The sequence below is a fragment of the Puma concolor genome, chromosome C1, assembly GCF_028749965.1.
Source record: "Puma concolor isolate L17-30 chromosome C1, mPumCon1.1.hap2, whole genome shotgun sequence".
NCBI lineage: Eukaryota > Metazoa > Chordata > Mammalia > Carnivora > Felidae > Puma > Puma concolor.
In genome coordinates this window covers 34911438-34938370 of record NC_141674.1, presented here as the reverse complement: position 1 = coordinate 34938370, position 26933 = coordinate 34911438, and the positions used below count along the sequence as shown (strand labels likewise).

The window sequence follows — 26933 nt, the reverse complement described above, 5'->3', positions numbered from 1 at the left end:
AACCAGGCTGTGTGACTCCTTGTTTCTCTACCCCTGTTTCCAAACAGGATATGGGAGGTTCTTAGTACCTCTCTTCTGGTGTCAGATGCTGTCTACAAGTGTGGGAGGTACTTAAAGGGATACGAGTACATACTATGCCCTTCCTCCATTTCTGTCCTATTTATGGTGTTTTAGGAAACAAACCTTTGCCCTTCTCATGTGCGATGGATGTCACAACTGACTTGTAGGACTTTGCAAAGAAATGTTTCCCAGCTTTGGCCCCCTGAAGGAGTTGGCCCAAACTACTGGGTGTGGCTGGTAAGTTAGCAAACAACAGGCAAATCAGTCACTTCTTTTTATGAGCTGCCTTGAGCTGCTGAGATAGCTAAATTGAAGAGGAGAGTAAGCCTCCCGTGGCCTGTGACGTTGCCATCAGAATTTGGTGTTCCTGAAGGTCTCCAGGACTATAGTTACTATAGCTCTCCTGTTAATTTGGGGTTAGCAGCTTCTTCTGAGGTTGGGAATGGTCTCCCCAGCCCTGCTTTGGAGCAGAAGCAGCTGTAGCTACAGGCTGAGGGAGTGACAGGTTGTAGAGAGGAGGAGAGTGTTTTGTTGAGGTGAGGACCTAGCTTTACAGTTCTTGCTTCCATTCCACTTTGGTGCCATCAAAAGTGGTGTAGAGGTTCTAAGGCATGTCAAGCTTTGTTCTGCCTCAACCTGTAGCTTTCAGCAGACTAGACCAAGCCTTCAGGCCCTTGGTCTCCACTGTGAGACTGCAGAGAAGCTTGGGGGTTGGGCGGTGAGGCCTGTTCCTTGTGTTGGGGCATTGGTCTGAAACCCTGGTATGGGAGTTGGGAGCCTTGGGTTATGTTTTTGCTTCCTATGTGAGTCTTGGGCAGCCCTTTTCTCTTCCTGGAGCTCATTTTCCCTAGGTGGCTGTACTGTGTCTCCCATTAGGTTTTCTTTCACCTTGGACAATCTGTGATTTTCACAGAAAGTGCTCTGGCAGCAAAGATGCATTCATTAGATTGAAGATTATGACTTTTGAAGGCAAGCAGTTTATTTATATTTTTCCCGGGCTATTTTTATCTGCCTAATACAGAGCCTGTGACTGAGCAGGTTCCAGACAGGTATTACCGTGTTCTCTGTTGATGCCTCTGTGACTCAGGTGCCTGAGCACTTGTGATACTAAAGGTCAGTTTGGGACAGGGACTTACCCTAGGACTAGGAACTGGGGAAGCTGCAGCTGTCTCAGGTGCTTGTAGTCAGCTGGACTCAGAGTCTGCCTCTAGTGCCTTAGAGTTTCTCTGGAATGTACTCCTGCCTCCCAGTCTGGTTTTCGATGGAATGGATTGAATCCAGAGATGGTATAAGCCTATGTATACCCTCCTCAGAGATTCCAAATACAGGTGACCCTTGAACAACACGGGTTTGAACTGCACAGATCCACTTAACGGTAGATTTTTTTCCCCCATAAATACAGTACAGTACTGTAAGTATATTTAAATATATTTTCTCTTCCTTACAGTTTTCTTAACATCTTTATCTTTATTGTATGAATACCATATAGATTACATATATAAAATATGCATTAGTCAACTGTTTATGTTATTGGTAAGGCTTCTGGTCAACTACTCTTCGTAGTTAAGTTTTTGGAGATTCAAAAGTTATAGGCAGATTTTCCACTGCGTGGGGGCAGGGGGAGTTGGTGCCCCTATCTCCTGTGTTGTTCAAAGATCAACTGTGTTTGCAGCTGGGGAAATGGGGTGGGAGTAGACCACATATTTCATGATAGCCTTCTCTACTTTCCTATCCCCCAGGTTCCTGTGGCCTGTGTATGTGGATGTTAAAGAATGGGCCCCCTCCCTTTGCTCTCTCTTCCCCCCTCAGTAATGGAAGGCTATAAAATGTCTATTTACCCAAGACACCAGAATGACTCCTCTGTGGTTCCACTAATCTGGTGATTTGGTGCTTCTCTGGTCTCTCAGGTAAATACAGATTGAGGCTTTTTATAAAGGCATATTATTTCCCTCATTAAATGTGTGTTTTGGCACATGCGTTATTTACCTGACCGACAGTAATGGCTGCAGAGGAGCCGTTGGTGTCTGTTGTGTAAATACTCTGCACAGAGACCATCCTCCAGGGGCTGTGGCGCAGACCTGTTTCTCCAAATCAGGCTGGCCCCATGGCAGTCCCTGTTTACCACTGTCCTGTCCCCATTGAGGGGCTGGTCCTTTCATTTTGAGGAGGGAATCATTTATTTTCCTCCTTGCCATAGGCTACTTACTACTTTTATTGCTAGGAGAAGAAAAAGGATGTCTGAGAATAAATGTGTTTAAATCTTGGTCTCTGATGAAAGATGGTATCAAATACATAGAATCATAAACTGATCTTTTGAGTTCTGCCCCTTGACTAGATACTCAAAGTCCCAATTGATGATACAAGTTACAAGCTTATACTCTACAAACTTGTGACTGAAGTATAAACACAGCAATAGGAAAGGGGAATCCCTAAGATGCCAGAGGGTGCAAGACAGATGGGATGCCTCTGCAGGGTGTGCAGGGGTGTTTCCTAAGAAGGCTCTAATGGTGGCAGGAGTGCCCAGTGAGGGGCCATTGAGTGGGAGCTCTTATCATGGAGACTTGATGCATTAAGGGCTGGCTTTTGCTGGCCTCCCTGCTGAAGGAGAGCATATAGCCTACCTTCCATGGGCAATGTGGAGAGATTGCACCCTCACATACCGTCTGTTCTCTCTCCCTCTTTTAAACCACATTGCAGCATATAGATTAAAATCATTTTTAAAAAGTCTCAAATAGGCCAAATTTACATAAAAGTTGGAGTTAGAGTACAAAGAAGTTTTTGTGAAACTGCTTGACCGTTAATGCTGACCTAATGCCCCATCACCCTGAATGCTTTGAGTGTATTTCCTCCATGCAAGGACATTTTCTTACCTAACCACAATACAACCAGCAAAACCAGGAAATTAATATTGGTACCTTACCTCATTCTAATTGTCAAACCCCATTCCAGTTTGCCAGTTGTCCCAGTAATGTCCTTTTGTAGCAAACTGATCCAGTTCAGAATGTACATTGCGTTTAGTTACCAAGTCCCTTTAACCTCCTTTAGACTTTGCTCAGTAAAGGTTCCTTTACATTCATAACCTTGATACTTTTGAAGATTACAGGCTAGTTATTGTGTAGACTGCCCTTCAATTAGGGTTTGTTGAATATTTTCTCATGATTAGACTTAGACTATGCATCTTTGACAGGAATATCACAGAAATGATGCTTTCTTCTCATTGCATCCTATCATGTGGTGCACTGTTTTCATTTATCCCACTATTGATAATGTTCATTTTGATCACTTGATTAAGGTGATGTCTGCCCGGTTTCTTCATTGTATACTTCCTTTTATGATTAATAAGCATTCTGTGAGGAGATAGTTTGAAACTATGTGAATATCCCTCATCAAACTTTAATTAGTTAATTAATTTGTGCTTTATAGACTCATGGTTTCCTTTTTAATTCAATGCAGTATATATTAATATCATTATTTATTTGCCAGTAGGAGTCCCTTCAAGCTGGCCTCTGCATCCTTTTGATAAGTTGCCTTCATTCTTTGAGCATTTCCTTGCTTTTTGGCCCTAAAACAAGATGTTCCAGACTCATCTTGTACTTTCCCTGCCACAGAATCAACCATTTCTCCAAAGAGCTCTGGTTCTTCCAGAATGTTGTTTAGAAGGCAACTGGGTGCTAGGTGTGCTCATTGCTGCTGGAGTGTTGCTGCTCCCTGGCCCTTCAGGAGACAGAGCTAAAAAATATATGTGTGTGTATATTTATATATTCATACTCATATTTACATTTAGCTTTATTCTTACGTGTTATATATGTCTGATACCATGAGTTCACACTGTTTCCTTCAATTTCAGTTTGACACCTTGGATATTTTCCTCTTTCCCTACTTGAATTACATCCTCTAGCCATGAGAAACCTGGTTCTCATTACCCTTAATACACATCCTTCTTTGATCAATCCCTCTGTATGTAACCAGTCTCCCATTGTTGCCATTGCTCTTTCCCTCTCTTGACTGCCTCTTTTACCCTGCCCATGACTCCCTGCATCAGACTTGCCACCATCTCCTGACCCCTTGCCATGCCCTCCACACCCCACATGGGCTCTGACATGCTACATCACACCTTCCTGCCTCTGTATAGTTGCCTTCCTTACTCTGCTTGGGCTCTGATACCCCCCACCCTCACCCCAGACTCTTCTGCTCCCCCCACCTCAACTTGTAGATACCTGTCTTCCTCTGCCACAACTAATGGCTCTAAAACCATTAGATTGAATTTTTCAGGAAAGGAAGAGGAAGAGCTGCTCTTTGTTTCTTGACTCAAGTTGGACTTGGTTTTTAGAAGTAAGGGAAGTATGGAATCCAGTGATTACTGATATATGGAGGCCTGGTCTCCTATCTATTCTCAAGACTTGCTACAAGAAAAACTTGTTGATGTGGGTGAAATCAGGTGAGAAGGCAAGGCCTGCAGGCAAGAGGCTTTTGGTCATCAATGTGTTGTTTGTTGAAGGGATAGGACACAGACAGTATGATGTATGGGGGGTCTAGAGCATCCTGGGCATGCAGGAGATTTTGATGTTACTCTCTGAGATTGCCTTATGCATCATTGGATTTATAGGCCCCAAGTATGAGGATCTGGGCTTGTCCAGGTGGGCATAGCTCAATAGAGTGGTAACTCTAGTGGTAACTACTACTTACTAGTAGTAATACTAGTAGGCTAATATTTATTGAGCCCTTATGTGCCAGACAATGCTCCTAGTGCTTTACATCTGTCCTCTCATTTCATTCTCACTTGAGTAAGAGCTATTATATTTGTCATTTTACAGGTGAGGGTTTGAAGAACAGAGCTTGCCCAAGGTTCCATGGCAAATAAGTGGCTAAGCCAGGATTCAAACCTGGAAGCCCTACTTAATCACGATGCTTAATTGCCTATAGTATTTGGCAGATGGGGTCTGGTTGACTGTATATACTATATATACTATATATACATATTGCCAGACATTAGGACTCTCTAAAGTCCTTATCCCTAGTCTGACTTCAGGGAGTTAGAGAAGAGTTCTAAGGCTCTGAGGGACTTTGGATCCAAATTCTAATGCATAATCTGAGCAGACTGGTGTCTCCCATCTCAGCAAGGCCCCCAGTATTGTTCAGGGTAGGTGATGTGAAGTTATTTTGGATTCTGGCTTTCAAAGGGATATTGGCCTCTTTGCCTTTCCAAGGGATTCTGTAGTGAAATCCAAGCTAGCCTTTGTCTACCCTGAGCTGAGGGGTTTGGACTATGTTTTGGAAATGCTGTAAAGCCATGGTGTAAAGCAGGCGCTGTGCTCTGTAGGACCACGAAGAACTTAAAATACTTTTCACTTTTCAGTCTTAGACCCTCTGAATCCTCATGGAATCTCACTACAGGGATGGGGAAATTGAGGACCCACACTAGCATGTCTCCTAATAAATATGCAGGCAAGTTATGGTAGGTCATTCAGTGAGTCAGGGGAGAGCCAGGAAGTGGAGTGATACTTGCCATTGTCCAGGCCCGCTCAGGTAGTAGTGACCTCATTGCTTCTGAGTATGCTCTGGACTTCACAGGCTACTGCCCCCTCAACCCTGCAGGAGGGGGCCAGTGCCCATTTGTAGCCTTTCAGAGGCAAGCTTTTGGCTCTATTAGAATGGGGCTTCAGAAGGCATAAACTATGGCCATTTCTGCATTGAGCAGTGAGATTTCTTGTTTGACTTTGAGGATTAAAGTTGAGGGAATTTGAATGTTGGGTGTAAGAGGGGTAAACACAAAATTTCTTCTTTGTTCCTTTTTATTTTAAGGAAGTTTGAGTTATTTGTGAGTAAAACTTAGACTTTGATTTTTATATTTAGTTAACCCTCTAAGGAACAGACATTCTGCAAATTTTAAGGGAAAACTTGAAAAGTGATTTGGATTTTTTTTTTTTTTTTGCACATGTTCACTCAGAAAACTTTACTAGACTTTTTTTTTTTTTTTTTTTTTTTAAGCAATGCTCCCATTACTGCCACATCTGGGTTTTCTCTTTTTCTTCCCTATTTAAAAAAAAAAAAAAATCCCACAGTCATTCAGGGCCTCTAGTAGTGAGTATGTCTAAAGGCAGCAAATGTGAAGGCCTGAGGCTGTTGCCAGCTGTGCTCTCCAGGCGTCATTCATTCCCCCAGGGTGCCACTTACTGGTGTGGGGGCTGGGGAGCCACCAGCAAGCTCCCCTGTGATTGGCTGTGTTCCATTTCACCTTGGGAGAAGGGAGGAGGATATGTGGAGATGTGAGACACGCTGGAAGGCCAGGGGCAAATGGTTTGTAATGGAGCTGAGGAGGGAATCTTGGGCGTTTTCCACTGTTTGTCTGAGTCTCCTTAGCTCCCAGGACTGATTGTGCAGCTGGGTCACCTCATGTTACTTTGGGAACCTTAGCTCTATGTTAACTGTTGCCACCTGAGAAATGACCACAGAATTTTTCTCTCTCTTCTCTTTTGAACTTTAGAGCTCCGTTTAAAGATGAAGGCCAGCGTTGCAGGTTGTTTTGAGAATGATCTTGGAGACTCAGAGCTGTCATAATGCTGCAGCGGCCAGTATTAGGGTCTTGAACTTCAGTAATAAATACTGTTGATTTAGAAAAGGGGCCCAGAAACACTGGGGAGTGGTTCATGTTGTGTGACTATTCCTGAAGACCAGATGGAACAGGGCCACAGTGGGAGGGGAGTAACCCAGGCTCTTTGTTCTTTTTTTTTTTTCTCTTTCTTTCTTTCTTTTTTTTTTTTTTAAACTTTCCTCCCCTAAGTTTTAGATGCTTCTGGATGTTCAATGCTAGCACCTTTACAGACTGGAGCAGCTCGATTTTCTTCATATTTACTTTCAAGAGCAAGAAAAGTGCTGGGCTCCCACTTATTTTCTCCCTGTGGTGTTCCGGAGTTCTGCTCCATATCCACCAGAAAACTGGCGGCCCACGGCTTTGGCGCATCCATGGCGGCAATGGTGCCCTTTCCTCCCCAGAGGTATCACTACTTTTTAGTGCTGGACTTTGAGGCCACGTGCGACAAGCCACAGATTCATCCTCAGGTAACTGTTGCATCATTGCTTCAGAAAAGGTGGGGTGGGCAAGGAGGGAGGGAGGATAGTCTTGCTTTCTGGGTTCCAGAGGAACTTTCTCATGTCTTCCTGGCTTTTAGCTACTCATCTGGAGTTCCTGCCTGGGAAACCGGACTTGGTTCAGGCATGCTAGGGTAAGGTAGACCTGAGAAGTCTCTGGAGAGAACTGGGCATATTGTTTCTCTCTGGTCTCAGCCTTTGGGAATCAAAATATTTCCTTTGGTCCCATCCTTTCTCTCTCCTTTCCCTTCCCTCCTTCCTTCTCCTGCTATTGCTGCATGTTCTTTTAAGGAATACTGTGGTAGTCAGCCTCAAGATGGCACCCGATGATCCTTGACTCCTGATATTCATACGCTTGGTAGTTTCTCTCCCACACATCAGAGCTAGCCGCGTATAACCAATAGAACACAGTGGAAAGGACATTGTGTGATTTCTGAGGCTAAGCCATAAAAAGCACTATAGTTCACCTTGCTCTTTTGGATCGGTCACTCTGTAGGAAGCCAGCTGCCATGCATTGAGGACTCTCAAACAGCCTGTGGAAAGGCATGGGTGTACAGGAACTGAGGTTCTTAGCTAAAAACCAGTACCAGCTTGCCAGTCGTGTGTCTTGGTGCCGTCTTGGAAGTGAATCCACCAGCCCCAGTGGACATCTGACTTCAACCTCAGGAGAGACCCTGGGCCAGGCTGGTCAGCTGAGCCATTCCTGAATTCTTGGTTTGCAGAAACTGTGAGAGATAAGAAATGATTAGTGATGTTTTGAACCAATGAGTTTGGGGATGATGTGTTTTGCAGCATTAGATAACCTGAAGAAGTACAACTGTTGGTCTGTTAGGAAAATTTCTTTGCTTCCTTTTTTTTTCTTAGTCATCAACTGTGTTCAGAGACTTTTTACAAACTTTTAAGGTAGTGCTACTAGGAAGCTTGGTTTAGCAGCAGAGAGGTACCTGTGCTTGCTGTTTGTTTTTGGGGAATGATTGGGAGCTGATGTGACAGTTCATTGTAGTGTGGTAGACCTGAGAAGTCTACCATACTCAAGGTTCCCACTTGAGTATGCCCAGCTCTAGGACTGTAACTCTTCCCTGTGGGGCTGGGCTATTAGGTGAGTAATTTTGGGATGTGTAGACATGTTAGTCTGGGAAAAGCTTTCAGTGGTAGGGTGGAGGGAGAAAAGGGGACTATAACATCAGGCACTTGGGAGACTGGAGGAGCGGGGTCCATTCAGAGATACTGGGTTCATTTCTCTTGGTTGTTTTTTTTCCCATCAAGAGGTTCTATCTTTAGAATAGTAGATTATTTTCCATAAAGCAGATGCCACCACACTTTTACCTTCCTCTTTCTCTCTCCTCTTTCCTGTTCTACTGTCAAGTAGTGGTCTGTCTTTGGGAGTATGGGAATCAGGCCTGTGGAGGCTTGGGAAGACAGGAGCAGGATGAGGAGAATGTCCTGAGGGAAAGACCTTTGTATAAAAGGGAAGGAATGTGGTTTGGGTGCTACCTGAGCCACCCTTAACTTTTTTAGCGTCTTGCTCCTGCCCATGCTGTAGAGTCTTTTCTGCCTCCCCAAACTATTGGAGATTCTGTGGTGGGTGTGCCTGGGTGATGGGGTGGGAATTTGGGTTACATACGTTCTCTCGGGTTAGGAATCAGGGATCCGTATCCTAACATACCGTATTATTTCCCTTACTGATGTACATTCCAATTACTGAGTAAGCCCTAATGGGATGGGGGTCCAAAATCTAAGACATCCGTATTGTGTATGATTCATCCCTTTTCTGAACTCTCATGATCACTTGGCACTTCCTTTATGGCTTTTTCTGCGTTCTGCTTTCTGGCACATGCCTATGTATGTTTATTTCTGCATTTTTCAGTTAGATTATAAGCCCAGATAATTATGTAGCTCTGTTCTCTTGTCCTACAGAGGGTCCTGTCAATGTTGCTCAAGGTGAAGCCTGATTTATGCCTGAATTTGGTCTGTCAGTATCACCTTTCATCTCTCTTTCAAGGGCATTGTTCTACTTATTTATTTATTGCAATGCTGAAGATATAATGCAATACGGATTTAAATCCCACGTATCACCAACTTCCCACCCAGACTTAGGCACCACAGCCTTTCTGACCTAGGCTGAGGTAGGACTCCATGCCGTTTACCAGGATCTGGGCCTGATTAAAGATTATCTCCAGAATCAATGAACCCTGATGATGTGATTCCAAGGGCACTTAAAGAATTGGCTGCCCTGGTTCATTATTAGAAAGCATTAGCTGTTGCTTTAGAGAATTCAGAGAGAAGCATTTGCTGTCTTGCTTATCTTTAAAAGGGGAATACGAATGATCTTGGAAATTATAGACCCGTTAGTTTACTGTGATTCCAGAGAAGATACTTGACCTGATCGTCAGATAATCAATCAGCAAACAGCTAGAAGAGCATAGGGTACTGAGTAATAACTTACATGGGTTTGCGAAGAAGAGCAAATCCTGTCAGATCAATCTAACTTCTTGCTGTGACATAGTGATGGATTTGAGTGGATCTGGGGTAAGTGATAAATGTAATGCATCTCTACTTCATTAAGCCTCCACAATGCTGTGATCAACAGGTAGGAAGGTGAGTTTGGGGCCAGGCAGCTCTGTTGGACTACCCATTGGACCATTTTCAGGAAAGGAATGGGTAGTTCAGGAGTGATTTGAAACTTGTTGCTTGTGGCAGCTTAGAGCCTCTCTGTCTCTTAAAAAAAAATCTTCTATAAAGTTTGCAGGTAGCAGGATCCTGATAGGATTCAGGGAAATTTTGGAAGATGCAGTGGAGAAGGTTGACAGTCCTACATAGGATAACATCCTTCCCCTGGGGTCATCCTTCTACTGAGGTCATCATTAGAGCCTCTGTGCTGTTTAGGTCTTTCAGTCAGCAGGGGCAGTGGAGAAATTGGAAAAGCTCAGGATAAGAGGGAAAACAAATCATTAGGGGCACAAAAATAGGACTTAGAAAAGAAATAGAATATGGTTTTGGTGACTGATTTCTTGTCCAGACTAAATAAATTCATCATATGGGAAGTAGTTGTTCCAAGGAGTATAATAATAACTTGCTCCTCATTTTAATAAGGATTAAAAAAAAGAAATGTATTTATTTATTTTTTGTTTGTTTTTTAATGTTTATGCATTTATTTTGAGAGAGAAAGAGAGCGAGCAAGCACGAGTTGGGGAGGGATAGAGAGAGAGGGAGAGAGAGAATTCCAAGCAGACTCCACTCTGTCAGCGCTGAACGGACCCAGCACAATGCAAGGCTTGATCCCACAGACTGCAAGATCACAACCCAAGCAGAAATCAAGAGTTGGTTGCTCAACCAACTGAGCCACCCAGGCGCCCCAAAAAGAAATGAATTCAAATGGAAACCGGAAAGATTGAGATTTTGGATGAGAATGAAAATGAACTCTTTTTTTTTTTTTCAACGTTCATTTATTTTTTGGGACAGAGAGAGACAGAGGGGCAGAGAGAGAGGGAGACACAGAATCGGAAACAGGCTCCAGGCTCTGAGCCATCAGCCCAGAGCCTGACGCGGGGCTCGAACTCACGGACCGCGAGATCGTGACCTGGCTGAAGTCGGACGCTTAACCGACTGCGCCACCCAGGCGCCCTGAAAATGAACTCTTAACAAGAGACAGGAAAAGGACTAGAAGATGGGCTGCAAGTTGAATCAGCCCTCCCTAGTGTTCTTTCAGAATGGGCTACCCACTTGGCAGAGACACTTTAAAATTTTTTTTTTTTTTTTCAACGTTTATTTATTTTTGGGACAGAGAGAGACAGAGCATGAACGGGGGAGGGGCAGAGAGAGAGGGAGACACAGAATCGGAAACAGGCTCCAGGTTCTGAGCCATCAGCCCAGAGCCTGACGCGGGGCTCGAACTCACGGACCGCGAGATCGTGACCTGGCTGAAGTCGGACGCTTAACCGACTGCGCCACCCAGGCGCCCCAGCAGAGACACTTTATAGGCAAGGGCTGCGTGCCTCCTGGGGATGGGCTTGGGACTGAATCAGATCATCCCAGCTCTCCTCCTGCCTAGCTCCCAGTTGCTTTCAAATACTCGAGTCCTCTGCATTGTACATTTCTGATCCTTATGGGAGTGTGCCATTACCCCTTGGGGGTGGAAGAGGCAGAAACAAGTTTGGGGCCAGGATCTTTCTGGATGCTTGGCATGGGGTTCATTTTTCTGATCTGTCTCTGATCTTCAGAAGTCCCTGAATCAGCTTATTGGGACTGTCCTAAAGGAATGGCGTTGTGAAAACTAACAAGTGTAAGCTCTGTTATACTTGGGTGAGTAACAGTATTGGTTATAAACATGGTAAAACATCTGGTATTTTCCATTTATCATCATTTTTGCTGTTTATTCTTGCACTTTGTTCAGCTAGGTGAAACTGGAGTGGTCTGCCCGTAAAAGGCTTCACTTTCTGGTTTTTGCACTCTTTGTTTTACGTTTTGATTCAGATTAACATGATAGATATTGGCTGAATATGAGACTTTTACATTTGAAAACATTTTTTCACTTAAATGTTAATTTAGATGGTTTAAGTTGCTTTAGAGACTCTCAATTTGAGAAATACAATTCCTTTCTTGCTTTAGGAATCCTTTCCTGATAGGGAAGTAGGTTTTTATCTGGTTTAGGAGAATCCTGACTCCTTTGTCCTGGCTAGCAGGAGTTCGTGTTGCTCATTTTGGTGTGGATGTGCATGGAATAATGGTGGTTGTGACACTAAGGCCCAGGAAGCAGCCTGAAAGCTTTGGTGGGATCTTTAATTGTCCATCTTTAACCTGGGGGCAGGTTCTTTCACCACCTTAGTATTTAGAAAGGAACAAAAGCAAATGTAAGTGAGGACAATGAGGTTTAGGCCACAGCACAAGGAGAAAAGAAGTAACCCTCAGCTATCCGGATGGCCAAGGAGAAGGTAGCCCAGCTCTCCTTATCTGGGGAGCCATGTCCTAGCTGCTGCCTACCCTGCCTCACTGAGTGCCCTCTGGCTGGGCATCAGGTTCTGGGGTGTAGTCTTTTTTCTCACTAATCTGCAGCAGCCCTGCCAACTGTTTTCCTTCTCATCTGTATTCAAGTGCCCATAACTTGGGAGAAAAATGACCTTTGGGGTTGAGGTTTTCTAGTGTTTGGTCTTTGTCCACAGGGGCTTTTTTTTTTTTTTTTTTTTTTTTAGGAAACCTTGAAGAAACTCCATCTGCATTTTGAGTTAGAACCATGAGTAAAGGAGTTTCTTTTTTATAGAAAATTGTCCAGATGCTGGGTTATTTGGGGAGGGTAGGGTGGGGGAAGTTTCATAGTGACAGGAGAAGGAATAATATAGAAGAGAGGCATTTGGAGGATTTCAGTATGACTTAGAGCTGGTACATCATTATTAGTCCTTTGTGAGAGAGACATTTTGGAAAACTTTATAGGAAATTGGTTAAGATCCCTACAAATCAAACTATATCGATTCCCTTCTTCTTTATTTAGGGCTGAAAGGCAGAATCCCCCTACCACCTACCCCCTCCCCCATCCAGTGTGCACACATGCACACCGCTCTTACTGTGTGCTACCTTGGTTCCTGTACACTCCCAAGTGGACAGAAAGGCAGTTCCCTAGAGAAAGAACCCACTCTTCCCTCCCCATTCACTTGTCCTAGTCACAGCCCCTCCAAGTAGGAGGGGTCTGGCCAGGGTTTTTATTGCGAGGGCCCGGTTGTTGGGTTGTGGTCCATCTGCCTGTGGCCCCAAGTCAGCCTGCATTTTTTTCTGTACAGACAGGCAAAGGCGCTGACGCTATTCTTCTAAACTGGGAAATGAAATGCAAAACCGACGTTAATGTAACATTATGGTTGAGATTAAATGCACCAAAATCAGGAAATTCAAAGTTATGCTTCCCACAGCAACTATAACTCAGCCTCATCTGGCGTGTGTAGTATTTTGTGTTAGTGCGGATGGTGTTATATGTTAAGACATTAAAGTTAACACCATAAGCAGAGCACAAAATGCTTGAGGGGGCTGAGTTATGATGACTGTGTGAGCTGTAAGTGTTCTTGCACAGGCTCCCGACTCCTGGTATAATTTTTCCCTTGCCCATCAGACCAATTATTGCCTTTCTTTTTACTTATATCTCTGTTTTAACACGCCCTTCTTCCAGGGTCACCATAAATGAATTCCTCTATTGGTGGCCAGTGATGGTGGTAGGAATGGGACAGCCCACTAGGCCCTTTTGTCCCTTTTGTTGCTGCCTCCATAAAAATGGTGCTTCCCCCTCCATCTCCAAAAGCCCCCTCCCCCCCCCCGCCCCGTTCACGGGCTGCTGTTTCCTGGTGGTCCCTCATAGGGACCCCCCCCCACCTCCCCGCTATCCCTTTTCTTTGACTGTCACTGTAGCTCCTCACAACCACTCCCCGAATGGGAACAAGCATTTGCTGTGTTCAGGTTTTGGCCCTGTTGTAACTTCACGTGAGAGCTGAAGGGGCCCTTCTTTATTTGGAGCAGACATAGCAATGTAGAAGTAAAATATACATCCCAGGGAGTGGAGCACTGATGCATGGTGGTGCTGCCTTATGTGTTTGGCATAGCAGAGGTACAGATCGAAGTGGGTTTATTTGCTCTATTCAGACTGCTTCTCTATCTTCCTCAGGGTTTATACCTTCAAGCTGCTGTGGTGTGTAGTTAGGGCTATGGAGTTGCCTGGGAGTGGGACCAGGAACTTTCCTTGGGGAGCATTGGGTCATTGGTAACAAAATCACCACATAATTTAGTACAAATCAAGAAACCTCCCCCTAGCCTCTTATTATCCTGGTGGCCTCCCCAGGGCTGACACAGCTGTTGGAATGCAGATTTTGTTAGACACTGGGCTAAGGTTGGTGGTGGGGAAGAGTTCTAAAGAATAGAGCCATTGATAAATGATGAATGAAATCAGGGACTGTAAATGAACAGTGACACTGAGCTGCCCTTTAATCAAGTAAGCAAAGGAATGGGGAGGACCTTATTCTCTGTAACTACCTTAGAGGCAATGCAAAGGCCTCTCTTTACTCTTGGGTTAGTGACTTCAAGCTCTGTATTAGATGCTGGGGACATAGAAACAAGTAAGAAATGATTCCTACCCTCAAGGAGCTCATAGTCTAGGAGGGTAAACCTACATGTAACCACTGTTAAGTGTTTGATTACATCACGTAGGTAAGTACTTGGTGCAGTGGGGACTCAAAGAATGATCAACCCTGCTCACAATGTGGAGGAGAGGTCACATGGGCTTCATGTTAAGAGAAATTTAGGAGATTTAAGAGGCCAAGTCGGCCTGTGGCCTCTCAGAACTTTTGCAGCAGGAATGAAAGAAGGTGCTCACAGAGTAAGCCACGATGAATTGGCCTAAGTCTGAAAAACTGACCTGGATTGCAGGGTCGTGTGTGGGAGTGCTGAAGATGAGGAAGAGGGAGAATGAAGACTTTGTACGTGGCAAATATTTCACTGTTTGGTTAGTGGGATTATCTGTATTGGTTATATGGTGCTTCTCACATTCAAGCTAGCAGGTCTTATTGGGATGTTGTGAGAGTGTAAAGGCCAGAAGAGGTTTGAGAGAATTTTAGCCAATAAAGTATGGGCCAAAAGGTAAGGGTCAGGATAAAAATATGTAAACTGAGAGAAAAAAAATACGTAAGCTGAGGCCCTGAATCATTGTCAGGGGAAGCTAATCCAACTGCTATTGAAGGTAGCACAGGGTTGGGCTACTTGGCCTTTTGGGGGAAGCAAGGGCTGGAGAATGACATGGCACCTCCCTCTGACCTCCAAAAGTATTGGCAGTTTGGATTTGGATCTGCTAGACATCCCTTGGGAAGACCCACCTTCCATAGACCATGGAGGTTTAGACCTTCAAACAGATAAAGAGCTGGCTGACTAACATTGAGGGATGAGATGGAAGGATTAATGAAGAAATAGACCTGGGTGACAAGAGAAGATGTGCTAGAGCAGAGGTGACTGGAGGGCATAAGGTTGTAGGGGGTGGTAAGCTCTCCCTCTGAGCAGCAGCAACAGATACACAGCCATAGAAAAAAAGCAGGTAGTGGAGATGTGAAATCCAGGGTAAGTCCATAGGCTTCACTTCTCCCTGCCTCCATCCTGTCTTGTTTTTCTTCTCCCCCAATATTGATTACATTTCTTGCTTTGTAGACTGATCCCAGTTGTTTGACATGAGGAAACTGATATTAGGAGATGCCTTTTCCATCTCTTTGTCTTGTTGGGGAAAAGGATCCTGCATCATTTTGATTAAGATGCCATTGGGGTAACTATTTTTTATTCTCTTATCCTGGGTGTTCACAATACTTAAAAAAACCCCACAGCTATACATTTATGTGATGAGTTTTGAGCTCTAGCTGTGAAAATTGAGTCTTAGCCTAAAAGCCTGAAATAAGAGTATTCCCAGATTGACACTAGCTCCCCAGCCTGGCAGGTCTGCAGCAGAAGGGTGAGCAGGCTGGAACAGGCAGAGAAGGGTTTGTGTGTTTAGAGTGCTGCCACGGGCAAAGCCCTGTTAGGTGCTGAGAGAATCAGAAAGAAGGTAAGTAGACTCTGGAGGGAGAGACAAACATCAGCAAAGCTTTTAATTTGATGTACACGTACCTTGGAATAGGTTGCTGTTTTGGTCCTATCCCTGTATGTAGTGGCTAATGGGAGATCTTGGTCTGTGGGCAGCAAAACAGATCTGTTACATGAGCAGTGCAGTTCTGTTCCAGTGCTGTGGTATCTAGTATCCAGTGGTAGTATCTGGTAGTACCTGTTCCAGTGCTGTGGTATCCAGTGCTGAGTATCTAGTCCTAGGGAGGCCCTTTTAGCCAAGGTTTGGTCTAAAGTCTAAATGCTGGCAGAAGTTCTTATGTGGAGATGCTGATGTTGCTGAAAGGAAAGGAGCGTACCAAGTCCGCTGGGAGGCAAAGTTGGTGAGCCAGAAGAGGAAGTGTGAAGGTGTTGTTGAATGGAATAGAAGAAACAGATGTTGCAAGCCAGGGTTCATGGGAATGGAGTGAAAGTGTTCTAAGGGGTTAAAAATGGACGTGGGGAACCTGATTAGGAGGCGTTATTTGTTTTGTTTTTTTTTATTATTATTTATTTATTTATTTATTTATTTTTTAATTTTTTTTTTCAACGTTTATTTATTTTTGGGACAGAGAGAGACAGAGCATGAACGGGGGAGGGGCAGAGAGAGAGGGAGACACAGAATCGGAAACAGGGTCCAGGCTCTGAGCCATCAGCCCAGAGCCTGACGTGGGGCTCCAACTCACGGACCGCGAGATCGTGACCTGGCCGAAGTCGGACGCTTAACCGACTGCGCCACCCAGGCGTCCCTGGGAGGCGTTATTTGAAAGTGATGTTAGTAGGTTAGACTAAGGCAGTGATGGTAGGGATGGGGAGAAGAAATTATGTGTTGTAGCTTTTAGATGTGCTGGGGGGAAAATGAGCTTGAGAACCATGCTTTGAAGTAGCTTGTAGCTCATTTGGATACTGGTGGGCTCCTAGGAGTCAGTGGTACTAAGAGATTTGGCAAGGGTAAAGATGGAACCTATGATTGTTGTAAATGGGGTGCTCTGAACTGAAGATCTATACTAAGGAGATCTGATAAGGTGAGTTCTGTAGTGGTGATATAAGTAGGATCATTTAAAAAAATTTTTTTTAACGTTTATTTATTTTTGAGAGAGAGTATGAGTGGGGGAGGGGCAGAGAGAAAGGGAGACCAAAGCCAGAGCAGCCTCCAGGGTCTGAGCAAGCGGTCAGCACAGAGCCTGACTCAAGGCTCGAACTCACAAACTGTGAGATCATGACCTGAGCCAAAGTCGACGCTTAACCAACTGAGCCAGTAGGATCTTTTTGATCCTTGTTTGGTCCTACCTAAGGGAGGTAGGTAGTAATGATTAGGTAATTGGATGATAACCGGAAAGAAAGCTTGGAACCTTGTTCTCCAAAAGTGTGATAGAACTGAGAGCCACGGCTTAAGAGTGTGGTGTTTGGAAATGGAGTCCAGGGACTCTGTCTGCATTGTTGACAGGTTTTTTTTGTTTTGTTTTGTTTTCGCCAGTGCTAGTAGCATTTGAATGAAAGGCCAACTAATAGACTGGAAGGGATTGGTAGTTAGTTGGGGATGGCGGAACTAGGGACTGAAGAATGGCATATGAAACATGCCATTTTGATCAGGTATACTTTCACTAGAAAGGTAAGTGACTAGAGAAACAAGGCCAGGGTAGGCCTTAAAAGGAAGTTCATGGTAGTTGGTTGATGTTGGTAAGGAATCCTTAGTGTGGTGCCTCAGGATCTTGTGAGAATTGACTGTGATCCTGTTCCAGATCTGTGGGCCAAAGTTAGGTCTTTCTCAAGAAGTCTTCATAGGAGAAGTATCCAGTCCTGCTTTTTGATTCATTTGGACAGAAGGAAGGTAATTTTCTGGAGAGCGTAGTGTGAGTGCTCTGTGGGTAGCTGATGCCCTGATCTTGACAATATTTGTCAAGGGAGCAAGCATTGTCATGAAAGAAGACCTCTTGCTGGTTCCCTAACAGAGAGGTGCCAACTTCCTCAATAAAGTTCTGGGATGTGACATGCCAATTTTTCTCCCCTGGATTGTGGCAGCAAGGAGAATGAAGTTTCTGATGGCAAGAACCAGGAGTAGTTGGGAGATCTAAAGGGCTTGTCCCAGGTGCTTGAAAGTGGGCCAACGAAGGGTTTGATGTGAGAAAGGAACTGACACCTGTGGCTCAGATTCTCACTTGGTCAGTATATCTGTGATCAGGAGGTAGTTTCATAAATGTTCTAGACTATATCTTTGTTATTCAAAGTGTGGTCTAACAGCCAGCAGCATCCTCATCATCTAGGAGCTTGTTAGAAATGCTTGTTAGAAATATCAGGCCCTGGGGCGCCTGGGTGGCGCAGTCGGTTAAGCGTCCGACTTCAGCCAGGTCACGATCTCGCGGTCCAGGAGTTCGAGCCCCGCGTCAGGCTCTGGGCTGATGGCTCAGAGCCTGGAGCCTGTTTCCGATTCTGTGTCTCCCTCTCTCTCTGCCCCTCCCCCGTTCATGCTCTGTCTCTCTCTGTCCCAAAAATAAATAAACGTTGAAAAAAAAAATTAAAAAAAAAAAAAGAAATATCAGGCCCTAATCCAGCACTAAATACAATCTGTAATTTGACAAGAGTTTTGGATAACTTGAAGTCTGAGAAACACTGCTCTAGTCTAAACCAATGGTTCTCAAACTTTAGCAATCAGAATTGTGATCAGAATCACCTGGAAAGCTGGCCACAGATTGCTGGCCCCACCCTCAGGGTTTCTGATCCAGAGTCTGGGGCAGAGGCCAGGAATTTGCATTTCTAATAAACTCCCAAGTGAGGGGATGCTCCCTGTGAGGGAACAGGCTTTGAGAACCACTGACCTCCCTAGCTTTTTCGTCTGTAAAATAAGACAGTGATTCCTGCCCGCCTTACAGAGATATAGGATCAAATGAGCCAATGTGTGAGAAAAGTATTCAGTTCATCGTAGGCAGGATGTCAATCTGTGTATTGCTTGCTCCATGGTCAGTGATTTTAAAAATCTGTCATGCCAGCACAACTGTTTCCCTGTCCTGGCTTCTGGCCAGCAGCAATGGTCAGAGAACAGGAAATCTGTGAAGCACCCCATGGGAATACAGCCTTCTGTGGAGAGACTAGTAGTCCCTTCAGGAGCGGGTCCTCCTGAAGCCCAGTCAGCTTCTCAGGTCTCCTACCCAAGTTGCCTACCAGAGCCTCTGTCTGGTGAGGCAGCCTGGTCCTGTCTTGATCACCTGTTATCCCAGGGTAGTGGATCTTTAGTGCAGTATTTGTGCTGATTGGGAAAATGTCCTTTGTCTAACCAAGCCTCTGATTTTATCTTGTGATACTGAGTACATTACATGACTTTCCCTCACCTTACTGGTTGATTAAATGAACAGGCATTGGGTGCATGTGGCCAAGTCCCATAATGTGTACTCTGGACCTCCAGAGTGAGGGAAACTAAGGTAGAGGTTCTTCTGATAAGAAGTAATATAGCATAATGGTTCAGAGCATAGAATGATCCAGAGCTGGACTCTGGATTTGAGCCTAGACTCCACCACCTACTAATGGTATGACTTGCCTTGGGCAAGTTAGTTGTACTTTTTATGCCTCAGTTGCCCTGTTGCCAAAAAGGGGTTAATAGCACCAATCTTGGGGTGCCTGGGTGGCTCCATCGGTTAAACATGCTACTCTTGATTGTGGCTCAGGTCATGATCTCAGGGTTTGTGAGTTCAAGCCCTGCATTGGGCTCTCTGCTGTCGGTGCAGAGCCTGCTTTGGATCCTCTTTCTCCCTCTCTGCCCCTCCGCCACTCATACTCTTTTTCTCACTCTCTCAAAAACAAACAAACATTTAAAAATTTATGAAAAAATATATATTAGCACCAGTCTCAGGACTGTTGGGAGGATGAGATATAGGTGCTTAGAACAGTGCCTGGCATGTAATAGCTATAGGAGTTAGCTCTTACAAGTAGAATTAGCACTAGTAGTATTCTTACTCATGGCTTCATTGCAAGGTATTGGGGAATAGCGGGTGGCTGGGAAGCAGGCCCTGCTTTGGGAAGCATAGAGAAAGCCTTTAGGCCCTCTATCAACATAGTAGGTAGAGCTTAGGCACCACCCAGAGAGACTTTTTTTTCCTCCACTGGAATGGTAAGTTAGACTTGAGACTTTCCATTTCCATGGACTTCCCTTAGTGCTGCCTCTGGTGGGCCTCTCCTGCGTACAACCCCAAGATTTGCTTCAATTAATTTTATGACAAATACGTATACAGGTAGCTACAAAGAAATCGTTTGGTCGTTTGCTGCCCTAAAGGGTCAGCTTCACAGAGGCCACTAATATCTGCAGTTATTTACAATTGAGTATGTAAAAATGCTTGAACTGGGGCTGATCCACAGTCATATAAGGTAGACACATAGATGCACACTACTGGGTGAAGATGCAGTTTTGAAAACTTTTGGTCTCAATTTATTGTATTATGTTTTTTTTTTAAATTCAGATTTCAATAAAAGCAAATTATACATCACTCTGCACACTCCCCCCCCCCCCCCCCAATAAAGAATAGCAGTGTCTATTTTCAGCCTCTTTTCTACATTTTAATTGCTTTGGGGTCTATGGGGATAGTGAAAAGGGACATGTGGGTGAAAAATCAGCCTTTTAAAGCTCTGATTTTTTACCCTTCCTTGTCCTGAAACTTCGAGCATCAGCTCTCATCTGTCAAAGTGTAAATCAGCAATTAAAACCCAAACAGCCAAATGCCAAAGATGACCTGAAGCACAAAGCAACTGACAAACAAGTCCGGACAAATCGACGGGTAATTTATAAGCTTTGCCCTAAAATCTAATTATTTGGCAATTCGAATTTGCAGCCAGCCAGGGCTCGGCAATAAATTTAACCCGCCATAAATTATTTAGGAGCAGGCTGTGGTGTAAATCAAAACCACGAGTGTTTGTTTAAGAAATAAGCTCCTTGTGCATAAAATGTCTTTTTTTTCCCCCCAAGGGAGAAACTGTTAAGCAAACCGTGCCCTGTTCGTTGCCCAGTGCAGCCCTCACTTCCCCCTCTCAACTTCTCCTCTTCCTTGTGGCCAGGAGGTACCTTGATCCCTTGGAGGAAAGCCTGCCTTTGCATGGGATTTGTAGCCCAAAACGAAGTATTTGCATAAAACTCATGATTTTGCCACATACTGCTTTTTCTACCTCGTGGTGTGATGTTGCTTTTGGATTTATCAAACCTTTCTGTGCACATTCTGGAATTTTCTTCATAGGATAGAGGGAAGGTATAGATTAGTTGTTACCATTTCTAAATCGAAGGAATGCCAGTTCCTAGGTTAAGAGGAGGAAGCCATGAGAAATGATCTGCTGATTCCCTTATTTCAGACAGGACCATAGAACCATCAGCTCAGGCAAAGGAGAACTTGTGCTTTGAAAAAAAAAAAAAAAAAGGTCTGTAAGAACACTACACTATTAAAACTTCTGTCCCATTGTCAAGAAATTCCAGCAGTCCAACCTAAGTCCCTTCTGCTTAAAATCCTTCTGTTGTTCTATCTTCAAATACAATCTTATCACTGAGGACACTTTAGTTGAAGGGAATTTGAATACCCTGAAAGCAACCTACACATTTATTTCTTGTAATCTACTGATTGTAGGTGTGAAATTTCATTTGAACCACTATTGCAGTTTTGTCCTGAGACAAATATTTACTTGGTGCTTCCTTTTTATGTGTCTTCCCTCCCCTTAAAAAAACAAAGAAAGGTTTGCTGTTGTCATTTTATTGAGGGAGACAGCGGATACAGTAGGTTTGAAACCATGGATACTTTCAAAAATCCAAATTCTGAGGCTTCTGTCTTGAGTTGTCAAGTTGTGGCTAGTTCCCATCCACCATCAGCAGACCAGCTTTTTGAATCTATCATGCTCTACCTTTGGACAACCTAGTGGTGCAGGTAGCTTGTGGACAGTGTAGGGTGACTAGCTATTCCAGTTTTAGCTCTGAAAGTTCTGTGTTCCAGGAAACCCTTGGTCTGGACAGACAGAAAACTGAGACATTGGTGGTTTGTAGCAGTTAAGGGAGGATGGGAGGCCACTAGACAGGAAATGCTTTGGGGTGTTCTCTGTCTGGATTTGAATCCTCACTCCACCACCTACCATGTTTGTCACCTTCAGTAGATCACATCACCTCCCTGGTCCCGTGGAGAGCTTTGTAAAAGCAGAGATCTCTGTTAGAGCTGTGTGCTTGGCTTTTATCTTGCTGTTTATCCTCCCTTTTCACATGTTACTTACCAAAAGTGGAGAGAGCGAAGTTTGCATGTGAGAACAGAGTTTGTGCTGGCGAAGCAAACCTAGGGCTCCTGGCTCCCCCACTCCCCGAGCCCCGAGCATAGCACCGTCTGCATCACTGCAGTTGCAGTGGAGCCTATGCAGCAGCGGTCCTCTAGGACTCTCTGCCCGCGTAGTCCACGGTCTCTTGTAACTTGAGAGCAGCCTCTCTTCCTAGGAGACAGACCAAGCTCACTAAAGACAACCTTTCAGACTGGAAGAATCAGCTCTTGACCCTTCAGATGTTGAAAGCTGTGAGTCCTGTTCTAAGTCTTATTTCCCCATTTGGAGTCCCAGCTCTGCCCCTCACAAAGTGTGAAGCCTTGAGCAAGAGACCACTTCTTTTTTGGGCCTTAGTTTATCTGTAAAACAGGGATCATAACAATTGTTGTTAAGAGGTTTCAATGAGGTCGTTCCTGTTAAGCATTTAGCAGAGTGTCTGCCATGTAGTAAACAACAAATGGAAGGAATGAAATGATTCCATTTCCCAAGTGTCCCGAGGGTGTTGGAGCCAGCTCCTCTCTACCCCTTGCCCAGACTCCAAGCACCTCAGAGAGAGGAGCCACATCTTCTTGTATTTGTCTCTATGTCCACACCCAGCCCCTGCCTGGTAAATAGTAGGTGCTTAATAGTGTTGGTTTATGAGCTGCTGCTGCTGCTGCTATGACCTATCTTCCAGGATTAATAAGGGTAAGATAAAGAAAATGTATTTGCAAGTATACTATAAATTGAAAGTCCTAATGCTCAGTATGTCCCTCCGCTAAGATACTTAGCATAGTGCATTCTTCATTATTTGTTCAGTGTCTTTTCTGCTCACTAGTCTGTGCACCTCTCCAAAGCAGAGATACATCTCTCTGAATCCCACTGCAACACCTGTACAGTACCCTGCACACAGTAGGTGCTACTCAGGTAGTTTAATTGAATGTAAATGACATACAGTTGTAAGGAATCGTGGAACTATTCTTAGGGGAAGAATAAAGGACTGGTAAATACATACTGGTTCTTTCCTTCCTGATGCTACCTCCACACAAACAGACACTCATCTACTCCTAAAAACTTTTTCCCAGGGTAATGAGGAGATGGAGGGAAAAGGAGAGGCAGGAATAACAGTGTCTTTATCAGAGCAATTGCCTCCAGAAGCTAGTACTTAGGCACATCTTCATAAGCTCCTGGGTTGGAAGTTACTAAACCTATAACTTTAGCATTCCCTTTCTGATCATTATGAGCTAAAAACTGTTGAAGTGTTGGACATGCCCCAGGTGCACTGGCTGCAGAGTCATGTCAACTTCGTAGAGATTAGAGTTCCGCTCTCCTAAATGGACTGTTGGTGCCAGTATTTTGAGGTTCTGGGCTTGGTTGGGCAATCTTGGGAGGTAAGAAGTACCTAAGTGAGAGCCTTTCTGCTGACTCCTCATGGGGTCTTCTATCTCTCAGCTTCTCTTTGCATCCTCATTGGCTTAAATGAATATGCCTGTGTGCAAGGTCATTGTTACAATAGCTGATGGTGCTGAGAAAGGGCCTGTGCAAAGTCATGTTCTGAGATTGGCTCTTGAAAGTCCCTCTTCTTGGTCTTAGGAAGAAGGCCTGGCTGATGGGCTAGTAACACTGGGCAGGTGTATTTATGATAGGTCCAATCCACCAAGTCCCTGGCCCCCAGGCATTTCAGGGATCTACTCTTCTTTTTGCTTGGAGCCTAGACTGGCTTGTTCCTCCTATCTGGGAGGGTGATCCTGACTGTGAGCACAGGTTGGCTCCATTTCCCTAGGGGCAAGGAAGCCAGCAGCAGGACAGTTTGAAGACAGAGGTGCAGTGGGGAAACCCAAAGGCTAAGTTTTCAGAGAATCTACTGGGGATGCTGACTTGGTGCTAGTCAAAGCAGGAGCTGAAGCGCTTACTATTTTATAATAAATACTAATGAAATTCTAGATCTATAATAACATTTCAGATATCTGAAACAAACCATGTGCTTGTAAAAAAGTGGAAAGAGATCAACTTTAAGCCATAAATTCTTGGTAATAGAGGGTTTTTTTTCTATTTATGTTTGATAGATATTTTTGTTTCCAGAGGAATGTCAACTCCTAATTTCATAATGTATCATGGGCTTAAGAAAATTGAATTTAATAAAAGCCAGAGATGAATGGCATCCTTAAAGGTCCCAACACTTGTCTTTATTAGCAGGACAAACTGCAGGTCTCCAAACACTGCTTCTCTCCAAATGAAAGTTTAAATGAAAAGTACAGTTGTGTCACAGGTTAAATTTCATTGTGGGCCCAGCTAACATTGTTAGTGAGGAGCTGGCTGTATTTGTTTCTTTAGACACCAGGGCAGCCAAACTCACCAGGCTGTGGAGCCCCTGTTGGGGAAGTGCTGCTCCCACACAGTGGGAGGATAGATCAGAAATTCGGGTGTCAGATGAGCCCCACCTCAGAGTTAGCGCTTGGAAATCTTTGATTTCTGATTTTTCAGGGGGACCAATGTGTATTTTGCTTGTATGTGTGCCTCAGTTTTATTTTTTAGCACGAAATTCTCCTCTACCATCTCTGCTTAGTAGTGCTTTGTGAGGAATGAGAGAGGCCCAGGGAATTGGGATGAGTACCCCCCTCTCTTCGAGTTGGGAGGAAAGATACCACCTAATCTGAGCAGCAGCTAGGGCCTCCTTGCTGTGCCCCCTCTGCCTCAGCCTTGCTGCCCTTCCTATCTCCAGGGGCTCCTGTTAGCTTCCCCATCTTTGGGGATCAGCGCGGGGAGACCAGGCAAGCAGAACCTTTGAATTTCTCTGTTATGAAATCTGACTGCCTTGATTTGGTCTCCAGTCCTGCTTTTATGTGTTGGATAAAAATAGATGCTTTAAAAACAAGCGTGGTGGTATTAAGTGTGTTTGAGGAAGAGGCTACCTGGCTGCCCTGGGATATCAAGGAGATCGGCCATTTCTTCCATCTTCCATCTCGTCCTTGTCCTGCATGCAGTCAGGTGTCCACAGCTTCTGTGCTGCTCCTCCAGGCTGTCCCCGGAGAGAACCAGTTTGCCTTGATTTTAGTGATATGAGAAAGGTCCCCTCCAAAACTGGGGACCTGGGGTAGGGATGCTGCTGGAGCTGACTGCTGGGGCCACGGAGGGGGCAAAGCTCCCCTTCTCTCTCTGCAGTGGAGGTCTTTTCCACATGCTAATTTTACTTGGAGGATTTTGCTTTTTATTTATTTATTTTATTATTTCCTATTTGTCTCTTCCAGATGTTTTCAGGGCAGTTTTTTTGTGTTGTAAACTAATTCCATTCATGTTTTAAAAATTTATGAAAGCGCTAATAAAAATGTCAAAGTGGTAAAAATGTTAGCTTTTCCTCTGCTTTGATTAAATTTTGCAAACTGTTTTTGAATATTAAAAAGCAATAATTTTTTTTATTCTCTCTCCTCGCTTTCCCTCTTCTCTCTGGTGCGTGTGTGCTCTCCTGCCCTCTCCCCCCTCTGGTGCATTCCTCCCTTCCCAGGAGCGATGTATGAGGCGTGCTGCACAGCCAGCGTTCTGCAAGCCTGTTTGCACACCAGGACCTTGGTGCTGTGCATCTCTATTAAATAACGGAGACAAATTAATCTTAGAGACACCAAACAAATTGTCACTCCTCCTCCTTCTCTTCCATTACGTTCCAGTGGACTGGGAAGGGCTGGCTAAGTGATTGGGGGGAGCAGGCTGGGGGAGGGTGTACTGCCTGAAAGAAAGGTGGGAGGCACTAGCTCCTATTACTCTTACTCAGTTTTCTTCTTCTCTTTAGTATCCCCTTTGGCTTTATTTATTATTTATCTTTTCTTTTTTTTTTTTTTTTTTTAATGAATGAAGAAACTCATCGGTTCTGCTTAAATTTAAATGTAGAGGGCTGTGATTGGTCTTGTGGCTGGAGATCCAGGCCCATCCAGGGCAGAGTCCTGGGCAAGGGGGAGGAGTGGGGCTACTTTCATGGGCTCCAGTGAACAGGCCTCTGGCAGAGAACCAGTTGGGGAAACTGGGGCAGCTTATACTACTGTCTTCTTTCCCCTTTCCAGAGACCGTAGGGATGGGGCATGTGTCTAGTCCTGGCCACCTGTGAGGGTGTTAACAGTGGGAAGGTTAGAATAAGAACTGAGCTGGCACCATTACACTCAGTCTTGGGTCTGGCCTGGCAGGAGCTAATGAGTCCAAAACATTCCCTCATTCTTGACTCTGAGTTATGAAATGGTTGGTTAAAAAAACGTATTCTTTTTTTTTCTGTATCTTTGCCATTCCAGGAAATTATCGAGTTCCCCATCCTGAAGCTAAATGGTCGAACCATGGAGATTGAGTCTACCTTTCACATGTATGTCCAGCCCGTAGTCCATCCACAGCTTACTCCCTTCTGTACAGAGGTAAGGGCCCTGGAGCTGGGCAGCAGGGGCTGCTGGGGCGGGAGCTTATGGGTCACTGGTGCTCTGTACATGCCATTTAGGGACAGCTTAAGTTTTATCAGTGGCTAAGGCAGGTGCATATTGGATTCAGCAGTTTTTATAAAGTCTGCCACTCCACTTGCACAACTGTAGTCATTGGGGACCCAAGGAGGGCACAATCTATCCCAGCTTCCCTAATATTTTCTCTTCCTTATCATCCCTACTCCTCCTGGTGTTGAGGCATTTGGAGTGGTATGCCACTCTAGGGTGGTGCTTTTGGGATTCAACTTTTTTTTTTTTAATTTTTAAATTATTTTAGTGTTTCTTTTATTTTTGAGAGAGAGAGAGAGAGAGAGAGAGAGGGCAAGCAAAGAGGGGCAGAGAGAGAGGGAGACACAGTATCCAAAGCAGGCTCCAGGCTCTGAGCTGTTAGCACAGAGCGCAACACGGGGCTCAAACTCACGAACTATGAGATCACGTCCTGAGCCAAAGTGGGTGCTTAACTGACTGAGCCACGCAGGCGCCCCTTGGGATTCAGCT

General features: G+C 44.6%; 1 protein-coding gene across 12 annotated transcripts in view; it reads left to right on the top strand.

The window, feature by feature from the left end:
• Positions 1-26933, top strand: part of ERI3 (ERI1 exoribonuclease family member 3) — a 128091-nt gene that overhangs the window by 7519 nt on the left and 93639 nt on the right. For 8 of the 12 annotated variants that reach the window (XR_015254656.1, XR_015254657.1, XR_015254658.1 and 5 more), the window contains exons 3-4: positions 6842-7119; positions 26259-26375. Coding sequence is in view for 9 of the 12 variants with exons in the window: in XM_086716766.1 (XP_086572892.1) it covers positions 6842-7119; positions 26259-26375 (395 nt within the window). In the remaining 3 variants the exon portion in view is untranslated. The remainder of the gene's footprint in view (positions 1-6841; positions 7120-26258; positions 26376-26933) is intronic. The other 4 variants (XM_086716769.1, XM_086716770.1, XM_086716768.1 and 1 more) reach the window with 2 other exon arrangements.